Source organism: Oncorhynchus mykiss, chromosome 25 (assembly GCF_057628025.1).
Source record: "Oncorhynchus mykiss isolate SJ-2025 chromosome 25, ASM5762802v1, whole genome shotgun sequence".
NCBI lineage: Eukaryota > Metazoa > Chordata > Actinopteri > Salmoniformes > Salmonidae > Oncorhynchus > Oncorhynchus mykiss.
Window position 1 is genome coordinate 66826980 of NC_143046.1, and position 27721 is coordinate 66854700.

General features: G+C 43.5%; 1 protein-coding gene across 2 annotated transcripts; it reads left to right on the plus strand.

Moving 5' to 3' along the window:
- On the plus strand, positions 1-27355 carry slc35f4 (solute carrier family 35 member F4). 2 transcript variants are annotated; one of them, XM_021584893.3, is made up of 7 exons: positions 1-381; positions 24207-24507; positions 24969-25188; positions 25319-25444; positions 25557-25749; positions 25826-25915; positions 26573-27355. In XM_021584893.3, exons 1-7 carry the CDS (start codon positions 159-161, stop codon positions 26806-26808), a joined length of 1389 nt encoding a protein of 462 aa, XP_021440568.3. In that variant the 5' UTR covers positions 1-158; the 3' UTR covers positions 26809-27355. The 2 variants fall into 2 exon arrangements, with proteins under 2 accessions (XP_021440568.3, XP_036818909.1); XM_036963014.2 differs by lacking the exon at positions 1-381 and adding an exon at positions 19105-19637.
- The last annotated feature ends 366 nt before the right edge of the window (positions 27356-27721 follow it).

Consider the following 27721-nt stretch of genomic DNA (forward strand, 5'->3'; position numbering starts at 1 on the left):
ATGCTCACTAAGTTCCAATAACCTTGCGCACAGTGTGGTGGAATGTGAAATGTGAATGTCCTTTCATAGCTGTTGATTTATGCCATTGATACTATCGTTCACATGGTGAGCGCGGAACACCCGAATTCTTTCCTTCTGACTGCCCGTTTTGACTTACGATGATCAGTACCGAAGGTGCTGAAAGTGGAGGGGACCAGCCCTGCTTTCGGCTGGAACCGTTGAACACGCACCTACCCGGCAAAGCGGGTGACAGCCACCTTCCCTTCGGGGACATGGACGCCCCCTCGAAAGTGACGGCCAACGGTGTGCAAGACATTGAGGATAGAATTCTGCGGATCACTGGTTATTACGGCTATTACCCGGGCTACTCCAGTCACAGAAGTAAGTCATGAAAACGACATTTATACATATTTTTTTAAACAGTCGGAAAAGAAAGTAGCCTACAGTAGTCAGCCTAAAAGTCAACTAAACGAACACGTAAAACTAAAGGGCTTTTTTCAGACAATGGCACAGATCGTAGTAGACCATGTATGACCCGCATATTATAGAGGGAAAAAAGAGCTTCGCTTCCCCATATTACATTCATGTTAACCATTTATGGGGGGTTGCAGGAATAGTCCAAAACATTATCTTCACTAACAAAATGAAATAGTGATTGATGTTAATTATACTGGTTTCTACTGTTCTGTCAATCACTGAGTTGTGTTTAATGTCAGAAGTGGGCATTTGTTTTTCATTCTAAGCTGACAGTAGCTGACAGCGTTAGCTATGTCGACTAAGAGGAAGTAATGTTTCTCCTCACATCCCTATTGACTTTTGGTCTGAGACACAAACAATCAACAGCAGACAGACAGACAGACAGTCAGCCGCAATGCAATATCGTAATGTGATGCATAGCCTCAGACATATTTATTACACATTGTATAGTGACTTGATGTCTATGCAAACCATTGTGCCTGTTACCATGACTGTAGTGTTTACTTAATAATTTTACAATCTAGATGACGAGGAGTCAAAAGATGTTGAGGAGTGTATTAGATGTTGGGTGCCTATTGAATTGTTTGTTGCTGGTCATGTTAATAGTTGGCACTCTATTAAAATAGTACATCTTTTTCACGTAAACCCCCACCATTGTGCATGCATTGCAGGATACATTGGATATAATGTACTTTGTTTTTTTGCCACCTCAGAGTACTAGAAGAAGCTGCAAGCAGTATGCCTGGGCCACCCTTAATTGGATTGATCTTGATTTGCTATAAATCTACGTTTGCTGTGGTGAACCCATGGTTTGAGATGAACCTAGATTTAATTATATGGGTTGTTCATGGGATCTCTGTCTAGGAGCTCTGTAAAGTGGCAAAATCACCATATACATCCCCTTTACCAATGACAGCAGGAAGAAAGAAAACCCTTTGGCACTCCACAATGCAATTACTGCCAGCAATATATATTACGAATAGCATATAGAGAATCTATATGAGATTAAGGCCAGTATTCTTCACGTAAAATGCTACAGTGGTCAGAAATCCTATATACTGTAATTGGTCCATTCATTGTGGTATATGTGGGTGTAAATGTAAGGAAGATCTGATACTCTTGTTGAGTACTCAATGATTCAGTGTCCCTGAGCCTGTTGCGTTTCAAACTCTGAAAAATACCCTACTGAGTTTAATTTGACGTGTCACACAAGCTCCTTTGCATTTCCTAGACGTTATATTAAAGTTAATCTACATGAATTAGTTGTGAAGTTACTTAGACCTAAAGAGCAGTATAAGTCAGTGACACACAGTATCACTCAGGGTGGATAACAAGTCTTTACCAGGCTTTAGTGCATCATACAAGAGGATTTGAGATCTTATTCAGTTATACGAGGTAATCAGCTTTCCAGGTAGACAGGGAAATAACTTTCAGCATAGCTAGGGAATGTCTGAATTGATAAGATATTTTCTTTCACGCTGTTAAAGCCACTCTGGAAGGTGAGCATACCATGATTTCTGTGGTATATCTGCTCAAGGAATGACATTCCATGAGTGCACCATAACCTATTGTGTTGGATACCTCACTGACTCTCTGGATTCCTCTGCTGTAGCAGTAGCTGCATCTGGGGAGAAACATGTATATCTCTCTCTTATTACATGGCTTTATTATCTTTGCTTCTTGGCATCACTTACGATAGTCTAACTAGGAAAGTAATAAACCATGTTTAAATGGACATTCCCACCTGTCTCATCTAATAAGATGAAAAAGAGCCTTCTCTAAACCAACAGTGGCATAACGAACTCTTTGGTAATATAGCCAAGGATAATGAATGGATAGGATACCATCTGTGATGAAATTACAGGTGTAAGGAGCAGGTGTTTTCAGTGTGGAGGGGAATAGCACCCGCAGTCACGTTCTTATTACACTTCTTATGACAAACCAGATGTGGGTCTCACAGAGAAGCTTTATTTGACATCTAGTCTCTATGATGTTGATGTCTGAGGGCTGCCTACCACTTGTTCGTAAGTATTTGTTTCAATTTTGAGGTTTCATTTACAAAGAGGTTGCTGTTGGGATGAAGCAAAAATAGCACAGATATAGAACATTCATTTAATCTTGCCAACGCCATTGGGTAATTATATTTTTGGCCTTTTTCTGTTGACATTTTGCTTTTGTTGCCATCGGCAGTGAATTAATATTATGCCTCCAAGGAGGATCATGGACTACATTTTCAGGAAGGTTGTTGGCTAAAGTTCACATGGTGGCTGTGATGACAGTGATATGACCAAAAATGTAACTGTTTTGCTGACATTAAGTGATAAGATAACTGACTGAAGTTGGAGTGTTGCTTTGAAATGGTAAAAATGATATAGCTTGCTCTTAACCCAGCACCAGTTCTCAGATCGATTCTGGGGACGCCTCATTGGCCCTGCTCAGCCAATTGCCCATCAGTGTCCCTTTAATAATTTTTTATAATTCGTGGTGTATAGTATCATGCCTGTGAAGTGCTGAGATGGCTTGTTCAGTGATCCAGAGGAGCTGTCTGGCTGGCACTGGCATCCCACTGGGCAGACTGGCAGAGGAGAGAGGAAGTGAAATGAAAGGCCTTGGCAACGTCTCTCAGCACCGGGCTAGGCTGGCAGCTCACATTAACATTGACATTGGAATAAGAACTCTGTTTGGAAACTCCAGAGACTGGAGTGTTCTCAGAACAAATATGACAAGGTACACTATGATACTTATAGCACTAAACGTCTCCCCAGACACACAGACAACACATTCACATTTCTAGTGAATCATTTAAGATGTTCCCATCCCTAAACAATGCTCCATATCAGTGCTTGTTGACATCAAAATACAGTTGAAGTCGGAAGTTTACACACACATAGGTTGGCGTCATTAAAATTCATTTTTCAACCACTCCACAAATTTCTTGTTAGCTAACTATAGTTTTGGCAAGTCGGTTAGGACATCTACTTTGTGCATGACACAAGTAATTTTCCAAACAAGACAGATTATTTCACTTATAATTCACTGTATCACAATTCCAGTGGGTCAGAAGTTTACATACACTAAGTTGACTGTGCCTTTAAACAGCTTGGAAAATTCCAGAAAATGATGTCATGGCTTTAGAAGCTTCTGATAGGCTAATTGACATAATTTGAGTCTATTGGAGATGTACCTGTGGATGTATTTCAAGGCCTACCTTCAAACTCAGTGCCTCTTTGCTTGGCATAATGGGAAAATCAAAATAAATCAGCCAAGACCTCAGAAAAAATTGTAGACCTCCACAAGTCTGGTACACCTTTGGGAGCAATTTCCAAACGCCTGAAGGTACCACGTTCATCTGTACAAACAATAGTACGCAAGTATAAACACCATGGGACCACGCAGCCGTCATTCTGCTCAGGAAGAAGATGTGTTCTGTCTCGTAGAGATGAACATACTTTGGTGCGAGAAATGAAAATCAATCCCAGAACAACAGCAAAGGACGTTGTGAAGATGCTGGAGGAAACGGGTACAAAAGTATTTGTAACCACCATAAAAACGAGTCATATCTCGACATTACCTGAAAGGCCACTTTCAGCAAGGAAGAAGCCACTGCTCCAAAACCACCATAAAAAAGCCAGACTACGGTTTGCAACTGCACATGGGGACAAAGATCGTACTTTTTGGAGAAATGTCCTCTGGTCTGATGAAACAAAATTAGAACTGTTTGGCCATAATGACCATCGTTATGTTTGGAGTAAAAATTAGGAGGCTTGCAAGCCGAAGAACACCATCCCAACTGTGAAGCACAGGGGTGGCAGCATCATGTTGTGGGAGTGCTTTGCTGCAGGAGGGACTGGTGCACTTCACAAAATAGATCATCATGAGGAATTAAAAATTATGTGGATATATTGAAGCAACATTTCAAGACATTAGTCAGGAAGTTAAAGCTTGGTCGCAAATGGGTCTTCCAAATGGACATTGACCCAAACATACTTCCAAAGTTGTGGCAAAATGGCTTAAGGACAACAAAGTCAATGTGTTGGAGTGGCCATCACAAAGCCCTGACCTCAATCACATAGAAATTTTGTGGGCAGAACTGAAAAAGCGTGTGCGAGCAAGGAGGCCTACAAACCTGACTCAGTTACACCAGCTCTGTCAGGGGGGATGGGCCAAAATTCACCCAACATATTGTGGGAAGCTTGTGGAAGGCTACCCGAAACATTTGACCCAAGTAAAAAAAAATTAAGGCAATGATAACAAATACTAATTGAGTGTATGTAAACTTCTGACCCACTGGGAATGTAATGAAAGAAACAGAAGCTGAAATGAATCATTCTCTCTACTATTATTCGGACATTTCACATTCTTAAAATAAAGTGGTGATCCGAACTGACCTAAGACAGTGAATTTTTACTAAGAGTAAATGTCAGGAATTGTGAAAAACAGAGTTTAAATGTATTTGGCTAAGGTGTATGTAAACTTCCGACGTCAAATGTATGATAGAACAACCTGCTATGTTGAACATATTTGTATTGGCTGGTAGTCAACCTACAATCAGCAGGTGAATTGAATTACATTTTCACTCAGACATTCTTCATGTAGGCCGATGTCTGCACTCACTTTCCCCTTGTCCCTCTCTCAGCCTGCTATTTTTAACTAGTGTCTAATGGGGTGTGAGCTTTCTCTTGAACCACTAGCCCTCAGCTCTCTTGAGAATGGATAAAAAAACAATGATTTATACAGTACCAGTCAAAGGTTTGACACACCTACTCATTCAAGGGTTTTTCTTTATTTTCTACATTGTAGAATAATAGTGAAGACATCAAAACTATGAAATAAAACAAAAAAAGTTTTAAACAAATCAAAATAAAGTTTTAAACAAATCACTACCCTCTGTAGCGCCTTGCAATCGGAGGCCAGGCAGTTGCCATATCAGGCGATGTTGCAACTAGTCAGGATGCTCTCACACTGTAGAACCTTTTGAGGATCTGAGGACCAATACCAAATCTTTTCAGTCTCCTGAGGGGGTATAGGCGTTGTCGTGCCCTCTTCATAATTGTCTTGGTATGTTTGGACCATGATAGTTTGTTGGTGATGTGGACACCAAGGAACTTGAAGCTCTGAACCTGCCCCACTAGGAACTTGAAGCTCTCAACCTGCTCCACTACAGCCCCGTTGATGAGAATGAGGGCATGCTCAACCCTCATTTTCCTGTAGTCCACAATGATCTCCTTTGTCTTGATCACGTTGAGGGAGAGGTTGCTGTCCTGGCACCACACTTCCAGGTCTCCGACCTCCTTTTTTTATGTACTATTTCTTACATTGTTACCCCAGGAAATCTTAAGTCTTATTACATACAGCCAGGAAGAACTATTGGATATAAGAGCAACGTGAACTTACCAACATTATGACCAGGAATACGACTTTCTTGAAGCGGATCCTCTGTTTGGACCACCACCCAGGACAATGGATCGGATCCCAGTAGGCAACCCAAAACAATGGCACCGCAGAAGGGGCAGACGGAGCGGTCTTCTGGTCAGGCTCGCCCACCGCTCCCGAGTATATCACTCGCCAATGTCCAGTCTCTTGACAACAAGGTAGACGAAATTCGAGCAAGGGTTGTCTTCCAGAGAGACATCAGAGATTGTAACATTCTCTGTTTCACAGAAACATGGCTCACTCGGGACACGTTATCAGAGTCGGTACAGCCACCCGCATCTCGCATCTACCAAGAGAATTCTCTTCGATTATAATCACAGCCGTGTACAGTGCCTTGCGAAAGTATTCGGCCCCCTTGAACTTTGCGACCTTTTGCCACATTTCAGGCTTCAAACATAAAGATATAAAACTGATAGAGACAGACCCCAAGCGACTTACAGCTGTAATCGCAAAGTATTAACTTAAGGGGGCTGAATAATTTTGCACGCCCAATTTTTCAGTTTTTGATTTGTTAAAAAAGTTTGAAATATCCAATAAATGTCGTTCCACTTCATGATTGTGTCCCACTTGTTGTTGATTCTTCACAAAAAAGTTTTATAAAAACATATAAAAACAGTTTTATATCTTTATGTTTGAAGCATGAAATGTGGCAAAAGGTCGCAAAGTTCAAGGGGGCCGAATACATTCGCAAGGCACTGTATATCCCCCCCCCCCCCCCCCCCCAAGCAGACACCTTGATGGCCCTGAAAGAACTTCATTGGACTCTATGTAAACTGGAAACCTCATATCCTGAGGCCGCATTTATTGTAGCATGGAATTTTAACAAGGCTAATCTGAAAACAAGGCACCCTAAATTTTATCAGCATATCGAATGCGCGACCCGGGCTGGCAAAATTCTGGATCATTGCTACTCTAAATTCCGTGACGCATACAAAGCCCTCCCTCGCCCTCCTTTCGGCAAATCTGACCACGACTCCATTTTGTTGCTCTCAGCCTATAGACAGAAACTAAAACAGGAGACACCCATGCTCAGGTCTGTTCAACACTGGTCCGACCAACCTGATTCTATGCTTCAAGATAGCTTCGATCACGTGGACTGGGATATGTTCCGGATAGCCTCAGACAACAACATTGATGTATACGCTGATTCGGTGAGCGAGTTTATTAGCAAGTGCATCGGTGATGTTGTACCCACGATGACTATTAAAAAACCTTCCCCAACCAGAAACAGTGGATTGATGGCAGCATTCTCGCAAAACTGAAAGTGCGAACCACTGCTTTTAATCATGGAAAGGTGACCGGAAACATGAACAAATACAAACAGTGTAGCTATTCCCTCCGCAAGGCATTCAAACAAGCTAAGCGTCAGTATAGAGACAAAGTAGTGTCACAATTCAACAGCTCAGACACGAGACATATGTGGCAGTCAATCACGGATTTCAAAAAGAAACCAACCCTGTCGCGGACACTGATGTCTTGCTCCCAGACAAACTAAACAACTTTTTTGCTAACTTTGAGGACAATACAGTGCCACTGACACGGACCGCTACCAAAACCTGCGGGCTCTCCTTCACCGTAGCCAGCGTGAGTAAAACATTTAAACGTGTTAACCCTCGCAAGGCTGCCGGCCCAGACTGCATCCCTAACCGCGTCCTCAGAGCATGCGCAGACCAGCTGACTAGTGTGTTTACGGACATATTCAAATCAATCCCTATCCTAGTCTGCTGTTCCCATATGCTTCATGAAGGCCACCAGTGTCCCTGTTCCCAAGAAAGATAAGGTAACTGAGCTAAACGACTATCGCCCCATAGCACTCACTTCCATCATCATGAAAGTGCTTTGAGTGACAAGTCAAGGATCATATCACCTCCACCCTACCTGACACCCTAGACCCACTCCAATTTGCTTACCGCTGCAATAGGTCCACAGACGACGCAATCACAATCACACTGCATACTGCCCTAACCCATCTGGACAAGAGGAGTGTTGATTACAGCTCAGCATTAAACACCATAGTACCCTCCAAACTCGCCATTAAGCTCAAAACACTGGGTCTCGAACCCACCCTGTGCAACTGGGTCCTGGACTTTCTGACGGGCCGCCCCCAGGTGGTGAGGGTAGGAAACAACATCTCCACCCCGCTGATCCTCAACACTGGGGCCCCACAAGGGTGCGTTCTCAGCCCTCTCCTGTACTCCCTGTTCACCCATGAGTGTGTGGCCATGCACGCCTCCAACTCAATCATCAAGTTTGCAGACGACACTACAGTGGTAGGCTTGCTTACCAACAATGACGAGACGGCCTACAGGGAAGAGGTGAGGGCCCTCGGAGTGTGGTTTCAGGAAATAACCTCACACTCAACGTAAACAAAACAAAGGAGATGATCGTGGACTTCAGGAAACAGCAGAGGGACCACCCCCCTATCCATATCGACGGGACAGTAGTGGAGAAGGTGGAAAGTTTTAAGTTCCTCAGCGTACACATCACGGACAAACTGAAATGGTCCACCCACACAGACAGCGTGATGAAGAAGGCGCAACAGTGCCTCTTCAACCTCAGGAGGCTGACGAAATTTGGCTTGTCACCAAAAACACTCACAAACTTTTACAGATGCACAATTGAGAGCATCCTGTCGGACTGTATCACAGCCTAGTACGGCAACTGCACCACCCTCAACTGTGAGGCACTCCAGAGGGTAGTGAGGTCTGCACAACGCATCACCGGGGGCAAACTACCTGCCCTCCAGGACACCCACACCACCCGATGTCACAGGAAGGCCAAAAAGATCATCAAGGACAACAACCACCCGAGCCACTGCCTGTTCACCCCGCTATCACCCAGAAGGCGAGGTCAGTACAGGTGCATCACAGCTGGGACCGAGAGACTGAAAAACAGCTTCTATCTCAAGGCCATCAGACTGTTAAACAGCCATCATTGAGTGGCTGCTGCCAATATACTGACTCAATCTCTAGCCACTTTAATAATTAAGAATTGGATGTAATAAATGTATCACTAGTCACTTTAAACAATGCCACTTTATATAATGTTTACATACCCTTCATTACTCATCTCATATGTATATACTGTACTCTATACCATCTACTACATCTTGCCTATGCCGTTCGGCCATCGCTCATCCATATATTTATATATACATATTCTTGTTAATTCCTTTACACTTGTGTGTATAAGGTAATTGTTGTGAAATTGTTAGATTTACTTGTTAGATATTACTGCACGGTCGGAACTAGAAGCACAAGCATTTCGCTACACTCACATTAACATCTGCTAACCATGTGTATGTGACCAATACAATTTGATTTGATTTGTACGCCTATGTAGATATTCCATAAAGAAATCAGCCGTTTCCAGCTACAATAGTCATTGACATCATTAACAATGTCTACACTGTGTTTCTGATCAACCGGATTTTATTTTAATGGACAAAATATGTGCTTTTCTTTCAAAAATGACATTTCTAAGTGACCCCAAACTTTTGAACGGTAGTGTGTATATATATACAGTATTAATCAGTTTTCCTCTTGTCATGTCAGTCATTGCATTTCTTCGAGAGCAGAACTTGTCAGAAATGTCCAGATCAACTAGCCCATGTCAGCTAATGTTTTTTAGCTAGGTTTCTTGGCCCATTGATTTTGTTGTAGTGTTTCAGCCACTCAAATATCACAGGGATACACATTAGACATGGCAAAATGTATAGAATTGCAATAACATTTTCTTTATAACTGCAAAATGTTCTCTGCACCCCATGACAACATCTGTAGAATTGTAGGAAATAAACTTTAAAAACTTGCAAAATGTTCTCTCCCCCACAAGAGGTGTGAACAGTTTGTGTCATGAACAGTACTTGTGCGCGCGGGGGGTTGTTTTGGAGCACCTCCGTCTTGGCACTACCCCACCATTGTAAAATAAATGGAAAATGTATGGATTTATTAATGTAATGTTTATTCTATTACATACTTTTAAATGATATTATGTGAGCTAAACTTAACGCTGCCTTAGGAAGTCTCTGCTATTCGAAACACGTTGCAGTTGTGCATCCTGATGTACTATGCTAACTGCTTCTATATGTATTATTCTAAAGTTAATTGCAACATACTGGCTGCCTACTTGTCTTCTTTTTTGGATTACCCACCATTTAGGGGCCTACCTTCCCACTGCCCTCATTTCACCTGTGAGCTAAACATAAAAATAAAAAATGACTTCTTAAAGTAACATATGTTGAAAGTCCTAATGTTACTGTGCCCCCTACATCAACACAAATACAGTGCCTTGCGAAAGTATTCGGCCCCCTTGAACTTTGCGACCTTTTGCCACATTTCAGGCTTCAAACATAAATATATAAAACTGTATTTTTTTGTGAAGAATCAACAACAAGTGGGACAAAATCATGAAGTGGAACGACATTTATTGGATATTTCAAACTTTTTTAACAAATCAAAAACTGAAAAATTGGGCGTGCAAAATTATTCAGCCCATTTACTTTCAGTGCAGCAAACTCTCCCCAGAAGTTCAGTGAGGATCTCTGAATGATCCAATGTTGACCTAAATGACTAATGATGATAAATACAATCCACCTGTGTGTAATCAAGTCTCCGTATAAATGCACCTGCACTGTGATAGTCTCAGATGTCCATTAAAAGCGCAGAGAGCATCATGAAGAACAAGGAACACACCAGGCAGGTCCGAGATACTGTTGTGAAGAAGTTTAAAGCCGGATTTGGATACAAAAAGATTTCCCAAGCTTTAAACATCCCAAGGAGCACTGTGCAAGCGATAATATTGAAATGGAAGGAGTATCAGACCACTGCAAATCTACCAAGACCTGGCCGTCCCTCTAAACTTTCAGCTCATACAAGGAGAAGACTGATCAGAGATGCAGCCAAGAGGCCCATTATCACTCTGAATGAACTGCAGAGATCTACAGCTGAGGTGGGAGACTCTGTCCATAGGACAACAATCAGTCGTATATTGCACAAATCTGGCCTTTATGGAAGAGTGGCAAGAAGAAAGCCATTTCTTAAAGATATCCATAAAAAGTGTCGTTTAAAGTTTGCCACAAGCCACCTGGGAGACACACCAAACATGTGGAAGAAGGTGCTCTGGTCAGATGAAACCAAAATTGAACTTTTTGGCAACAATGCAAAACGTTATGTTTGGCGTAAAAGCAACACAGCTGAACACACCATCCCCACTGTCAAACATGGTGGTGGCAGCATCATGGTTTGGGCCTGCTTTTCTTCAGCAGGGACAGGGAAGATGGTTAAAATTGATGGGAAGATGGATGGAGCCAAATACAGGACCATTCTGGAAGAAAACCTGACGGAGTCTGCAAAAGACCTGAGACTGGGACGGAGATTTGTCTTCCAACAAGACAATGATCCAAAACATAAAGCAAAATCTACAATGGAATGGTTCAAAAATAAACATATCCAGGTGTTAGAATGGCCAAGTCAAAGTCCAGACCTGAATCCAATCGAGAATCTGTGGAAAGAACTGAAAACTGCTGTTCACAAATGCTCTCCATCCAACCTCACTGAGCTCGAGCTGTTTTGCAAGGAGGAATGGGAAAAAATGTCAGTCTCTCGATGTGCAAAACTGATAGAGACATACCCCAAGCGACTTACAGCTGTAATCGCAGCAAAAGGTGGCGCTACAAAGTATTAACTTAAGGGGGCTGAATAATTTTGCACGCCCAATTTTTCAGTTTTTGATTTGTTAAAAAAGTTTGAAATATCCAATAAATGTCGTTCCACTTCATGATTGTGTCCCACTTGTTGTTGATTCTTCACAAAAAGATACAGTTTTATATCTTTATGTTTGAAGCCTGAAATGTGGCAAAAGGTCGCAAAGTTCAAGGGGGCCGAATACATTCGCAAGGCACTGTACATCAGAAATACTGTAGAATTCCACTCATTCCTATTGAGGAGTGCCAATATGACCGAACGGTGGCTTCAAAGCCTCTCACTGGCCAATACATAGCATCAGCAACAGGATGTACATGCATCATTGGTAAAAGCCCTACAAAGTAATTGGTGTAATATTTCTTAAAAATGGTTTAATAAGGAATCCTGTGTGTTTGCCAATGTAGCAAACATACAAACATGGGAGGCAAATTAAGAATCTAGGTGCTTAGGATAGGTGATTAAGGCTAACTCAGCATACACTTCTTAAAAGTGTGCTTGACCACATATTCTCAGTGTTTGTGAGACTTTAGCAACAGTATAGCACAGTATAAAACAGGTGGAGGAAATGCATATACCTGCAATACCACGCAGATCTCTACTCCATTAATTGATTGACTGTTAGAGGTGGGGGTTTCCATGCATTGTCCCCTCTCTCCTCTGGTCATTATTTTCCTTAGCTTACGCCAAACAGCAGCATAGTACCTTTTCAGTATATCCAGTCCTCCAGCAGTCTCATAGTGCCCTCTTGTGGTCTATTATCTAAACCTCAGCGTCAAGTCTCCTTCAGTCCTCCAATGAAATTACAGCTAGTAAAAGGGGAGCTGTGACTGGAAGTCTACTTAGCCTTATTACTACCTGCATGTATAAATCAACATGGAGAGCTCCTTAAACCACACCCACTCTGACATCCATTATCTCCCTAGAAGAACCACTGAATACACATAACATGGGCACATCTATGGCATATGGTGCTCCTTATTTGCATTAGTTAACAAATACTTAAGATGACCAAAGTCCTATTGGTACACAGTTACAGTTACATCATACAGAAAAGAATGGGTAATGCTTCTAACTACTGCTCCTAGTCTGCTATTCTCCATTATGCCCACTAGATGTCCCCCTCTTAAAACTTGTGATTTCTTCATCAACAGATGATGGGCATTGGTTTTAATCATCAATCTTAGCTTCACAACCTCACACTATTTTGTATAGTCCTGTAATTATTTAATATGTTTAAGAACAATGTAGATGAACATTCTATGCTTTGTTATAATCATATGGGTAGTCAGAATACTATTATACCACTGCCTACTCTAATACGTTATTTCAGGAACTCTCTCTCCTCTCTGTCCTCTCGTCCTTTTCCTACTCATCTCTGAGACGTACTGATTAGCAGAGAGATGCATAAAGACAAAGGGCTGTATGGTGGCAGAGGGACATGGGCTAATCTGAATGACAAAGGCCCTGAATGGGGCTACTGCGTCAGTGTACTGGGCCAGAGCACACCAGAACAACGCCGTTGCTATGGAGGAGTGCTGAGTTTTTTGGGGGGACCTGTGCCCTGGTCCAAGATGCAACAGCAGCACTGTGTTGGCCACGGATCAACCCTGGTCGGGGGTCTCTGGGGTTGTGATGAGAGGGGGAAGTGTTTGGTAGGTCTGAGGTGGAGATGTGTATCATTGGGATCATTGAGAGGGCTTGTCCCAGTCCTTATGGCCATCCCATCCCAGCACTAGGACTGAGAGTCACACCAGATGTTCCATCTCACCAGCTGCTGTTGTTGCTCTACTCTACCAACCTAACATGTGGCTGAAAGCAAACATCCCTCAGATGAATGAACATGTTTCAATAAGACGTTTAATAACAATGCTAGTTAGTTTAACTGTTTTGAACTCTAAACACAGATAGGACCCATGGAAATTCATTTGCTCAGGCATTAATCATGCAAACATTATTTTTTTTATTGTGGCACAGCATCAGTGGGATTTAAACCTATGCTCTTCTGTTCTCTATCTATGGAATTAGTCCACTGTGCCACCAGGATGGAGCTAGCATGCCATGTTTTTTTTTTTATTCATTCAAAGCTGTTAATTTAAGTCTATTCAAACAGACCCCATTTCAAAGGAAACAAACACTCATTAAGATCAGGTGTGGCCAATTAGTGGGCGCTGCAACACACCTGAACACACTTAACAAGACAGAGGATAGAGAGAGTTTTGTTGATGCTGAAAGGAATGTATGTTTTTTAAATAACATTTTTAAAACGTTCTCTGAACGTTACTAAAGTTTTCTTGTGGTTTTGATGGAAAGTTTTCTTAATGTTTTCTGACAAATTTGAGAACATGACTTTAAATAGAACCACGAGGAAACCTGCAGGAAGCATTATGCTGAAGTACTGAAATTCCCACAGAAGAACGCTGTTTCTTAACGTTCTCTGAACTATTTGAGAACATTCCCAATGTCAAACCAGTTGGAGAACATTCATAGAACATGACCAAATTTTAAATTAAACGTAACCATGTTTGAACTTCTAGGAAACGTTCTGTTAAAGTAATGAAATACCAAGAAAATAATTTATTTTTGTCAAGTTCCTTAAAAGTGCACTATGCACCTTTCAATTTTGTGGGGAGTAGTTTGCCTTATTTCAGTTTATGTGACAAAAGATTTTTTGTGAATTTGGTCAGGTCGCCCCAAAAAGTTATATATTGCAGCTTTAAATGTGCAGAGAATGTTCTAAAGCCTAGCAACTATCCTGCACCATTCCCAGAAATTGTGGGAAGATTGTATGCAAAATAACCATAGGCCAACCACACTCTCACCAAACTCTAAGAAACATGTGGTTCTCTGAATGTTATGTGCTAGCTGGGAAGCCAGCTCCAGACTCCACTTTTAAGGAACAGTGAAGCACTATGATCTGCCATGCTCTCTGTAGCCTTGCCAGGATTATGACTGATAAGAATTGGAGAGGAGAGACAAGAGAGCGGGAAGGGAGGTCAGAGTGACACTGATATAGTGACAGAGAGGGGCAGGAGTACACATTTCCTGGTAACTGTAATCAATGGGAAGGTGCTGCAGCACTGGTTCACTGCACTGTTGTTCACATCTCTGGTGAAATACTGCTCACTTGAGCAATACATAACTCTCATCCCCAGCCGGCGTTGATTTTACTGGCTTGGGAGTATGCAGGGTGGAGGATTTATATTACAGGGTGCTGAACCTCTGCTCTGTGACTCACCTCCTTAATGCTGTAGTATGCTATTGATGTATAGGCCGAAGTGACAGCGGGGCCCATTAGAACGTTTGATTGTGAAAACTGCTGAGAGAGGCAGGATGACCGGGAGAGATTGCACTGTTAGATGGAAACTCCTGACCACACTCACATGGGCCATGAGGACGCCCTGTGCTCACACCTCTGCTGGGGCATACTGGGATACCTACAGGTGGTGTGTCTCCTCTCCTGTGAAGGATGAGCTTAATAAAACAGTAAAGCAGTGGGCACTCTCCTCAATCACTCTCCTCAATCAAAAACAATAGCATGAACAGGGAGTAAAACATTTCATTTCTGATACCCTGTTTTCCCCTGTGAAAATACTTTGCAGCTACAGTTTTTGTATCTGGTCCCTGCTCTCTCCAGCCCCCCTTTCTGTGGGCATGACAGAGCACCATGAAGTGGGCTGAATGTGGGGGTGTTGGAGAGAGGATGTGCAGCCAGACTCTCCTCATCTAGACTCTGGGAGATTGTACTGCAGCAGATCTCCCTGTCGTGAGGTGTATTGAGGCAGCCTGGTCACATAGACTAGACGTAACATGGTAGGTAAATCCGGGACACTCAAATGAGTATGATGTTATGCTTGGTATTATCACATAAGACAGAATGTTGTCTAAGGAAAAAACTAAAGTAGGAATTTGCGACATATCATACGTATTGTATGAATTACAATAGAGCAATAGAATTACAATAGAGCCCCACAGTGTGTCACAGTTTCTGTGTTATTTGATTGTTGTTTCCTTAGCTTACCGTTGGAGGGCACCCTTACACTGTTTTCTAGTTTCCAGGTTACCCTGATTATTACTTATGGGATTCACCTGTGTTTAATTACCTTCTCTGGTCACCTCGTTGCCTTGTTATTTAGATTCCTCAGTTGGCCTGTATCTTTGCTTAGGTCTCATGTTTTATTAGTGTGCTCTTGTGCGGTTGCCTTGTTTCTGTTAAGACGCCAAGTAAAAGTTCTGGATTTACCCTTACCTCTCCTTGCTGTGTTTCTCTGTGCCTGGGTTCAAGTTCGTACTGGCATTATTATTAAGGTAGACCTAAGACTGCTATGGACCCAGCAGAGATTTTTCAATCGTCCTAGGAACATTCCGAACTCCACCATTTACGGTCGGCTCTCACCCACCATGGAACTGTGATTGGTCGCCATGAGGCGCGGCAGCAGACATTAGCGGATGATTTAAGAACTCTTGTGTACGCTCTGCAGACAGGACAGACGGGAGCAACGGCTGCTGCACCTGTGGCTGTTCCTAATACTCAACTCCCTACCAGCTCAGGGTCTTCCTCCCTTCAGGAAGCCTCATCTTCCGGCACCGGAGCGATATGAGGGGCATCCTGGGAGGTGTTGTGGATTCCTGCTCCAATGCTCGCTGGCCTTCGAGCTGCAGGCATCAATGTTTCCCACTGAGCGTTCCAGAGTGGCATACGTAATCTCCTTGCTCTCATTATGGGCTCTGGCCTGGGCTACGGCAATATGGGAGCAGCAATCAGATATTTGTTTTAATTGGCAAAGCTTCACCCGGGAGATGTTTTTTTTTGATCACCCCATCAGTGGCAGGAACACTGCTCAAAGACTAATTGTGCTTCGGCAGGGCAGCCGGAGCGTAGCTGATTACACCACTGACTTTCGGACGCTCGCCGCTGAGTGTGGTTGGAATACAAAGGCACTTCACTCAGCCTTTCTGAACGGACTCAGCCAAGTTCTCAAGGATAAACTGGCTTCCTGGGACAACCCTGACACTCTGGATGAGCTTATCATTTTGGCCACCTGGATTGACAACCAGCTTTGGGAATGTTGTCGTGAAAGGACGAAGTGGTTCTGAGCTGTTTCCAGTATTTCCGCTCTGGAGAGTAGGTGCAGGAATAACAGGCAACGTTGTCTTTACTGTGGATAATCTGGACATTTCCGTGCCTCCCTGTCCCGAGCTGACGGGAAAGGGGACGACTCGTCAGTAGATGGGAGAATACTGGGGAGTCAGATACAGTCTCCAGCTGCCGACACGGTACACACCTTGCTTCCAGCCAAACTGCGGTGGGACAATGGGCAATTGGACATTCCTGCTTTCAATGACTCTGGGGCTACCGGCTGTTTTTTGGATCGCACATTAGCTCGCCAACAGGGACTGACTCTCACTAAGCTGGACATTACATTGTCGGTCACTGCGCTGGATGGTCAACCCCTAGGGTCTGGGAAGGTGACGCAACTCACCATGCCTATTCAGCTGCGAGTTCTGGATTATCATGTGGAGTTTATCCAGTTGCATTTGGTGTATTCTCTCTCAGGTTTAGAGACTGCAGCCAGGCGCTGGTGGCTGGTTTTATTCAGCCATCCACTTCACCTGCAGGAGCGGGTTTTTCTTTGTTTGAAAGAGGGATGGGGGATCCCTGTATCGATTACCAGGGTTTAAATAACATTACCATCAATAACCATTTCTCTCTTCCTCTTTTGTCGTCAGCCTTTGAGAGACTCCAGGGAGCTACAGTTCTCAAAATTGGATTTACAGAACACGTACAATCTGGTGCGTATCAGACAGGGAGACGAGTGGAAGACAGCGTTCAAAACCCCAAATGGACATTATCAGTACCGTGTCATGCCGTTTGGACTTACAAATGTTCCGGACATTTTCCAGGCCCTGGTTATTGATGTGCTGCGCGACTTCCTTCACCAGTTCAGGTTGTGTACCTGGATGACATCCTTATCTTCTCCAGGTCCATGGTTGAACACATCCAACATGTTAACCAGGTTATTCAAAGCCTCCTCTCTCACCACTTGTTTGTGAAGGCTGAGAAGTGTGAGTTTCACATTCCTCAGATCTCGTTCCTGGGGTACATCGTGTCTCAGTGCTGTGTATGTATGGACTCCCAAAAGGTAGAAGCGGTGGTCAACTGGCCGCGGCCCAGCACTGTCAAGCAATTCCAGCGTTTTTGAGGTTTTGCTCATTTCTACTGGAGATTTGTGAGACTTTAGTTCGGTGGCTGCGCCATTGACAGCGCTCACCAAGGGCTCGGCATGTAAGCTGGACCCCTGCTGCTGAGAAGGCGTTCCAGGACCCTTACCTCTGCTTGCTGTGTTTCTCTGCGCCTGGGTTCGAGTTCATACTAGCATTTTTGTTACATAGTGGAGGTGTCATACCCATAAAACCTAGCAGTCAAACAGGGAAATGATTCCAATAGTTTTTACTCCATACATTTTTTCCCATTGGGGATTTTAGAAACACTTAAAATAAGGGTTGTGTTTTGTGTAGGCTTACCCTGGCATGACGTTTTGATAACCATGTAAATCTCTCTAAGACAGAGTGAATTTTATCAATATATTCAGTTTTATTTTTTGAAAAATATGTAAAAATGCTAATTAGCATCAAAGTAGACATCTTCCAAGGCTATAAATCTATAACTTCCAGCACGTCCTCTCTAGCTGACACCTTTGCTAACAGGTATGGTGTCAATTTAAAACTTGTACAATCTAACCAATTTATTCATTGCTACATTTAGCTAACATTAGATAGTTAATCCAAAGATTCTTACTTTTGCCAAATCGAGGCAGTCTTGTCCAGATCATCTTTGCATTTTGTAGTTCTTTATGATAGACACATTAGCAGCCAATTAGCATTTCATTTTGGGTGGGTAAATACAGGCAAATATATTGGTAAAAGTCACCTTGGCCTTGAGCGATTAATAAGGTTATCAAAATGTCCTGCCAGTGTAAGCCTACATGGAGCACAGCCCTTATTTGAAGTGTTTCTAAAACAAAATCCTATGGGAAAAATGAATGGTGGAAAAACAAGTGGAACCATTTCCCTGTTTAACTGCTAAGTTTTATGGGTATTATGAATCCCACTGTGGTACTCTATTCGTAACATATCATATGAAATGGATGATGGGCGTCCACAAATTAATACATAACATATCATACTAATTGGAGTTTTACTATCTTACGTCTACCCCAGGTTGAGTGAGTCCAGGTTGAGTGAGTCCAGGTTGAGTGAGGAATTAGGGGTGCATAGGTAAGTCCTTTCCCATTCTCAGTTAAATTAATTTGTGTTACAGTGGCACAAGCAACAGGACAGGACCTCTATAAATAATCTAAGACTGAAGGAGTAGTGAAGTAGGAGAGAAGTGCCAGCAGAGGAGCGAGAGGGGGAGAGAGAAAGAGGGAGAGAAAGAGGGGGGGGATGCTTGGTTACCTTCCAAACAAAGCATCTGATTTGCACAGCAAACGAAGAGGAGGGGAAAGCAACGGAGGAGGAATGAAAGGAAAGAGATGAAGGGAGTGATTGCACGGTGCCACACACTTGAGTCTACCTTGAAGACGGTGTAGCGTTGGATCACGGCATGACAGCTCAACAGTAGTCTCCACTCCACAGCACTTCTACTGAGCTCCACCACTGTCCAGAGAGAAAGACAACATCTAAGTAAGACACAGTGAGGGAGTCAGCTCAACTGATTGTGAAGGAGGGAGAGACAGAACTAAAGAAGAAGATAGAAGATGCACATCAATAGACATTTAGGAAGAAGAAGCGGATAGAGAGCTAAAGCAAGCTGCCTGTGGATGAGCCAGGAGCCCGGGGATGCAGAGGGATTGCAGGAGGAACGTAGCAGCAGCAGCCTAGCCAGGAGGACAGACAACATACACACATCCCAGAGAGGAACTGTTGGCTCTGCCCCCTAGTGGAGGATGAAGAAGCATTCAGCCAGAGTGGCTCCTCTCAGCTCCTACAGCTCCCAGGTCCTCACCTGCTCCATCTCCGAAGGTAAAAACTCCTGATTGGGGGTAGGGGACAGGGAAAAAGGGATGGAGTCTCACCCTAGGTGCCATGTCTCGGACATGTGTGTGTACATTTGTGTTTGCATATGCGTGTCTGTCTAAGATGGGCAGCATTGGAAACTCATCAAACCCTTCTATAAGAGCAGAGATATGCGTGGTGATTACCATATATTTGTGCATTATTAATGCCTATAGCTAAACGACTCAGTTGCAGTGGCAGTTTTGCTGTTTTTACATATTAATACTTGTGTAATAGGGCTTGGTGTTAAGTGGTCGTTGCATGGCTCATTAAATCAACCCCAAATGGCAGAGTATGAGAGAGAAAGATAAAGAAAGAGAGAGGGAGGAAGGAAGGGAAGGAGGGAGGGTTAAGGTAGCTAAAACAAATTAGGATGTGTCCAGTCCTAGTATAATTGTGTGCTCTGGGCTTTCTTTGATTAAGTAAAGAGCACATGATGTGCCCTCCACAGAATAGTGCATGCTGGGCTTCTTGTTAAGTCTATTAAATGTCACAATGGCATGAACATTATATAAACAGTATAAATTATGTAAACAATGTAAAGTTATCAAGTAGACTATTATCTTGTGATTATTCAAAATCATACACAATCAGATTAATGATTATATTACCAATCAACTGTTAGGATTATTTCAATATTTTCACTTGAATGACAATGTATTACAGAACTATGAGAAACTTCCAGCCTTTGCTCTTCCCCATTCTTTGGGAGGGGATACAGAACTTATCGACAGGGACTGTGATATCACAGTGTGTGTTTAGTTGTCATTTGTGCCACACAATTGATATTGACAATCCAAACAGGCTGGCTGCTTGGCTGTTCTCACATCTTTTCCTTCTTGCTTACCTGTCTTGTATGTGATTAGTTTTAGGCTAAACCTATTTAGATCTGGACATGGGTACCGCATCCTTTAAATGTACAGGCCTCTCCACAGCCATACACTGTTTCTAAGGATGGGAGTTCCATACCATTGCCTTGGTGTCTATTTTGCAGAGATGAACAAAATATAAATGTAATCAATTAATCCATGTATTTTTGTCTCTCCTGGGATGGAATAAATGCACTGCCTGACTCCTGTATACCACTGCATGCCATCTAGGAACATCAGTGTTTGCATTTCTCACCTTTGCTTATGAGTCAACTCAAAACATAGCTTTGGGCTTAATACAGGATGTATAGGTAGCTAGGTAAACACTTACTAAACAGCATTGCTTAGAGATATTCCTGTCCTTTGCAATACCTTAGCCAAATGATGCTGTCAAGTGTCCAGACTACAGCTTGTGAGATACTGTAGGTTTCCTTTATGGTTTTGCTAAGCTATTCTTTGCTGTGCCATACCATATTGTCTGTTATAGAATCGCAAATGTAGCCAATACTTCAGCATTAATGAGGTGGAATGTGGAATTATAGTTTTGTTTTAAAATCCGCATCCTGGCAAAGGATCACAGTGTGGTGCTTTTGCCTGGGGAAACAGTATGCTAGCAAGCCTACAATGTGTTGCTCTCTGCACCTAGCACCCATTACAGTACTGTACAGTGAATTATGTCCTCTCAGTATGGGCAAGATCTTTGAGTGGTTAATGAACCTCAGAGAGAGGAGGACAAAGAAATGTAGCTCAGCATACAAAATCTACATCCAGACACGCTCATAGAAATGATGTTACTTCTGGTTTTAAATCATGCAGTTCTGGATCGTCTCTCATACTCCCCTTAAGGTCTGGCTGTCTGTCCCCATCTGGGACAAAGTGAGATAAAAACTTTAAGAGAAAACATGTAATCAATCTTTAGTTTTAAGGCATAAAACTCTATAAAAGATGTAAGTCCATGTGCCAAGTCTTACATTTCCTGGATATATATTGGAGGGGACATTTTCATCCAAAAGTAAAACTCTGCACTGTACGCCAAGATCCCAAGCCAAATTGACAGAGTTCCAATTGCCAGTGAAAGTTAGCTACTGTATCTAATTGGGTGGCAGGTAATTTAGCAGTTAGAGCATTGAGCCAGTAATCAAAAGGTTTCTAGTTTGAATCCCGAGCTGACTAGGTAAAAAATCTGTCAATCTGCCCTTAGTCCTAATTGCTCCCGGGTTGCCGTCAATCATGGCTGATCCAATACCGTGACCCCACTCTCAGTGGGAGTGGGATATGCAAAAAACACATTTCCATTTCACCACACAGGTTGTTAAGGTTACACATTGGTACGTGTGTGAAACAGGACAAATATAAGCACCCCCTATTTGACATTTTGAATTGTCACAGTAACCTCAGTTGCCACAGTAACCATGGAGCAAAGTGGGGCCGATATACAGTTTCCCTATCAAAATTATCTTTTAAAAAAAGAAGTCAAACATCACTGACTAGAACTGATTCTAATGCACTGTCTGTCTTCATCATCAGCATTGTCTGTTTGTCCAGCATTGTCTTTTCGTGTCTCTGGAAAGGCACTCTTAGGATAGATGCAATGCTCAACTAATATTATGTAGCAACTGTAGGTGTATGATTGCTGTTGAATAATGGTGTTACTGTTTGGTTTTGTCATCGTGAAGTTTATGTAGGAAACTAGCAGCATTATTGTAACTTAGGGTCAGACAGCATAAAGTGTCTTGGGTTTCAAGGACATTATCGTTCTGGATGTGCTGCCCGACGTCTTTCTTCCTACTTCTAAGGCCTTATAGTCTAACAGAAACCAGCACACACACTCTTAAGCATCTATGACATGTTAAGCCAGCAATTAATGTTACCCTTGAAAGAGTTTAATCTCATGCATATTCCATTTCATTACACTCTGCTTTCTGTTTTAGAGAACCTAAAGGGAAGAGTCACGGTATGAATCGTAGTGGTACTTTTATAGTCTTGATTGGATTTTTTTTGGGGGGGGACGGAAGACTGCTCTGAACCAACAGTTTTCTCTCTGGGAGCAGAGGGTCGATACCTAGTGGTGCACATAGGGGTTTTATTGGATTACTTAGAGGCACTGATTGTACTCATCTTGTTTCGAGCATTGCTAATGGCCCTCCTCAAAGGTCCAAGTAGAGAGGAGCGAGAGAGCCTGCTGCTTCCTGCTATACTGTAATGTAATGTCTATAGCCATGGTGGAAATGGCTGGGCTGAACCCATAGTGCTGAACCAGCAGTCTGAGAGAGAGCAGCAAACACCCAGCACATGTCTATTTTATTCCTGCCCTGGTGTAGGTTGATCACGCTGTGGAGGCCTAGATAACGGATCCTGGATCTCCGGAAATGGACTCACATCCTCTGTGACACACACATAAAACACACACGCGTGCACACACCATTCACACCGACAGTCCATTAAGGCAATGCACCAACCAACATTATTCTGCTTTGACTGCAAAATGACTGCTGCAAGGAATAACATTCAATATAAGTCCTTACATTTCTGTTCTCGATTCCTGTTTCTCTGTAGTAGTGGGTTTGATGTGCTCACAGTTAGCTTTACGGTTCTCCTTGCTCCCAGTCTCCCTGCGCACAGTGCACCAGTCCAAAAACCACCCAGTCTGCTCTGAAGCCACTGAATGCAGATGTGCACACTCAGAGCTTTGGTAATCTAATCTCTTTACAGTCGCAAGCAACAAAAAAAAGGCAGATCTGCTAAACTTTCAACAATGTTTTCTTGCGGTTGTAAAGATGTCAGCAGTCTACCATAGTGGCCCATGTTATGTCCACTAGAGAGTCCGAGTGGAACATCTTGCTCAGTGCTCTAAAAGGAATTTTGAAAAGTCTTATAGCCAGACCTCTGAACAATCAGTCCTGTCGTTTCTTTAGAGCACAATATAAGGAATGGTAAGAAACAGGAGGCTGCCACAATTGACAAGGTTGTCATGTCTTTCTAGAGACGGATGCCACGGGATTGGGCGGACACATACAAAATGTGGATCCTTTTTGGGGGTCAGGTTTCTGTGCATGTCTGAATACATGTCTATGCTAGGACCGTATCCCCTGCGTTGTATAATAACTCAATGGTGCTATTCCTGACATGGGCAACCAGCATCCAGGATGCAAAGAACACATATTTTGATCAAAGCTATGCATTAGTGCCTTTACAGCAGACCATTCAAACTGGAGGACTGACTCACTAAGGACGAATTATCAATACTTGTTTACATATCTCAGTGAGGCAGCCAGGATAGCGTCATAGAATGGAGCTTGGAACCCATTGGTCTTTATGGAACAATCCACTCTTAATTGTCTTTGTGAAAGCTGTTCCACATCAGCTTTATTTTCAAGTGCTATGTGTTTTATTGTGGAAATGGAACATTCAAATTGACCTGTTGCTATCAACCACACACTGGAAAAACAAATACTGAAAACACATGCTTATGGCTCTTTGTCCAGAGTGTCGCTGTCCACTGTGCTGAATGGGGTGCCACTGTCCATGGTGCTGAAGGTAATGCCACTGTCCATGGTGCCGAAGCATCTTTTGTTCAGCCACACCTACACCAATGCCTCTGGTGATGCAACAAGCCTACAGTACATATCCCTCCATACTTTAACTACGGATATGTTTACCCCCACAGGAGAGGAGGGTTCTGAGTCTCATGCGGACACACCAGGCAGTGAGGCCAGTGAAGAGGGGAAATCGTACCAGACGTGTGCTAACACAGTGCTGAAGGTGCTGGGGGGCCTCCTATTGGTCCTATGTGTCTCCTCCTCTTGGGTGGGCACCACTCAGCTGGTCCAGCTCACCTTCAAGTCCTTCTCCTGCCCCTTCTTCATCTCCTGGTTCAGCACCAACTGGACCATCCTCCTCTTCCCTCTCTACTACGGAGGCCACGTGGTCACCACCAGGGACAAGCAGACGCCTATACAGAAATTCAGGTGATTGATCATGACAGTGGGGAAGGGCTTTTACAAGGTTGCACAGGCTAAGTACTGTAGCTCCTTGAGAAACCATAGACTCCATAGGCTATAATTCCAGGGTATTGAATCAGTTGTAACACCCAGACGTGTTTATGGGAGCTGCAGTGGTAGCTGCAGCAGATTTGTAAAATGCTTTCTGTTCAGTATTTGATCTCCTCCAGTGCTGTGAGACGTTGTTTATATGACACACCCCTCCTCTAATTACCATGGGCACAGGCGTGTGAAAGGGATATTAACCGCAACCATGAGAAATGGCCAGTATAATAATTTCAATGAAGCATTGACTCTCAGCCGGAAGAACGGTTTTGACTTCCATCCAAAGTTTTGGAATTCCCATTTCCTCATGGGTATAGGACTAACAAATTTGAGAAGTAAATAACCTCTTCCTTTTCTCTATCCACTATAATTACATTTGTCAGAGAGTGCAGCAGGCTTTTTGGGGAGGATGGGATGACCCTCAAGCTGTTCCTGAAGAGGACAGCACCCTTCTCCATCCTGTGGACCCTGACTAACTACCTGTACCTGCTGGCCCTGAGGAAGCTGACCGCCACTGATGTCTCAGCCCTCTACTGCTGCCACAAGGCCTTCGTCTTCCTACTGTCCTGGATCGTCCTAAAGGACCGCTTCATGGGTGTACGGGTCAGTACTCTACCACTACTATTACTTCATTGGGCTTGGTCACACAGCTATCAAATGAATCATACAGGGGAGGGGAGGTAGGCACAAGTATTAATGTTGATTGGTTTACTTCCCTCATTCCTACCTGCAGATTGTGGCGGCCATAATGGCCATCACAGGCATCGTCATGATGGCTTACGCAGATGGTTTCCATGGGGACTCCATCATAGGCGTGGCCTTGGCTGTAGGCTCCGCGTCCACATCGGCTCTCTACAAGGTTAGTTTACTAAGCAGGTGCCTGTTTATACTGAAATAATTAGAATTCTCAATTAGTTTTACATAGAGTTCCATCAGTATAACATATCTGGACATTGTTTCCTCTGCTGCAGGTACTGTTTAAGATGTTCCTGGGCAGTGCCAACCTGGGTGAGGTGGCTCACTTCCTCTCTACCATGGGTGTCTTCAATCTCATCTTCATCTCCTTCATCCCCCTCATCCTCTACTTCACCAAAGTGGAGCATTGGGGCTCTCTGTCCTCGCTGCCCTGGGGATACCTGTGTGGCCTGGCTGGGCTCTGGCTGGGTGAGTGGAAACACACACACACTATTTGATCTTACTAGAAACAATATTTGTGTTAACATTGTCATTTCTCTTCCAGTGTTCAATATCCTGGTTAATGTTGGCGTGGTGCTTACCTACCCCATCCTCATCTCTATAGGGACATTGCTCAGTGTGCCCGGCAATGCAGGTAAGTGTCTGTGTGTGTGTGTGTGTGTGTGTCTGTGTGTGCGTGCGTGTGTGTGCGTGTGTGTATCTCTGAAAAATGTGTAAAGGCCTCTTTATTCTAATGCATGCAGAGGTATTGTATTCAGACGTCAGCACTTGAGACCCCAGCAACAAACAGATTACACAGCAGGTCTCACTCTCTCACCTCGGAAACCCAATCATCATTGTGCCTTCAGACGCAGCAACTATCCGTCACAAAGGGAGGATCAGGTTGCTAAGGCGACAGTAAATTCCCACAGTTATTTTCCTTAACCACAGTGGCCTGTATGAAGGTCAGTGGGTTACTACAGCTTGGCGTGGTGCAGGGGTGTAGATCTTTAGAGCAGAGAGGACATAGTGGCCCACTTGTGCTGATTGTAAGCTGCATTGTTAAGCTACATACTGTATATCCCCCCATGCAGTTCAGTTCACCCCCCCACCTTTGTCCTGCGGTTTCTGTTACTTTACGTAATCATTCAGAACATCTCTCTCTGTCTTTCTCCCTCTCTCTTCTATTACCTTACTTCTGCTTAATTAATCAAAACATCTCTCTCGCGCCGTACCTCCCTCCCTCTCTCCGTCCCTCCCTCTCTCCGTCTCTCCCTCCCTCCCTCTCTCCGTCCCTCTCTCCCATCCATAGTGGTAGATGTGTTGAAACATGAGGTGATCTTCAGTGTGGTGCGTCTGGCTGCCACCTGCATCATCTGCCTTGGCTTCCTGCTGCTGCTGCTTCCTGAGGAGTGGGACTCCGTCACGCTGCGCTTCCTCGCTGCATTCAAGAAGTCTGAGGAGCATGGAGAGGAGCTGACTGATTCCAGCATCCACACACGCAGCCGCAGCCAAGCCAATGGCGCCGTCTCAATCCCTATGGCATGACCCCCGACCCTGTCAGCTCCCATGATCCTCCAAAGGCCCATCCCATCATCAACCCCTATCCTCGCACGGTTCTACATGTCCCATCCTGGAAGCATGGCGGGATGACTCCTGTGCTGACCACAGACCAGGAAGTCCAAAATCAGGAGAACAGGAAGTGTTTCTATGGCTGAGATAAACTGTTGTGGAGTTGAATCTCCTCTGTCACTTTCCCCAGGAACTAATGGGGAGTTAAAAAGAGAACCTTACTGCTGATTTTGCTGAGCGTAAAGTTGGAAAGTCTTGAACTCTTTGCCACACCCAGTCTTGCCCCTAGACCACATAAGCCCAACTTTTAACCTGCTCCACGGACTGTATTCTGTGAATATAAATATTGACAGGGCCAGTTTGGCTCAATCTTATGTGCATTTATTGAATTTACTCAGAGGTGTATCAATAGAGTATTTACATTTGACTTCTTATATAGTATTATATACAGGAATGGGTTGGGAAACATATGCTGAACATACAGGCTCTTTTTCTTTTTTAATAAAAGTAAAATAAAGACCAATAGCTTCTTGATCAGATCGTCTCATAAACACAACCTTTAAAAACATGCTATGTTCAAGACAGGAAAATGATTGAAATGGCTGTAAATGGATATTTCAGTTATCAATAGCCACTGAAGTGGATCAGGTCCACATTCGACAAAGCAGAGCTTCTGAGGTCTCTCTCCATAAAGCCAGGGCCTTCATATCATCCTATTACATCACCTCTGCATAGGCCACGTACGTGGCACACAGACAGCAGGTTCATGTTTATATGTATAACTAACTGCTCAGTAGATCTGCTCACATATGTCACTACCATGTCTTCGGACCTGATTCATCTTAGTCCCAAACATATCCAGCAGCATGGAGTGTGATTCATCCAGTCT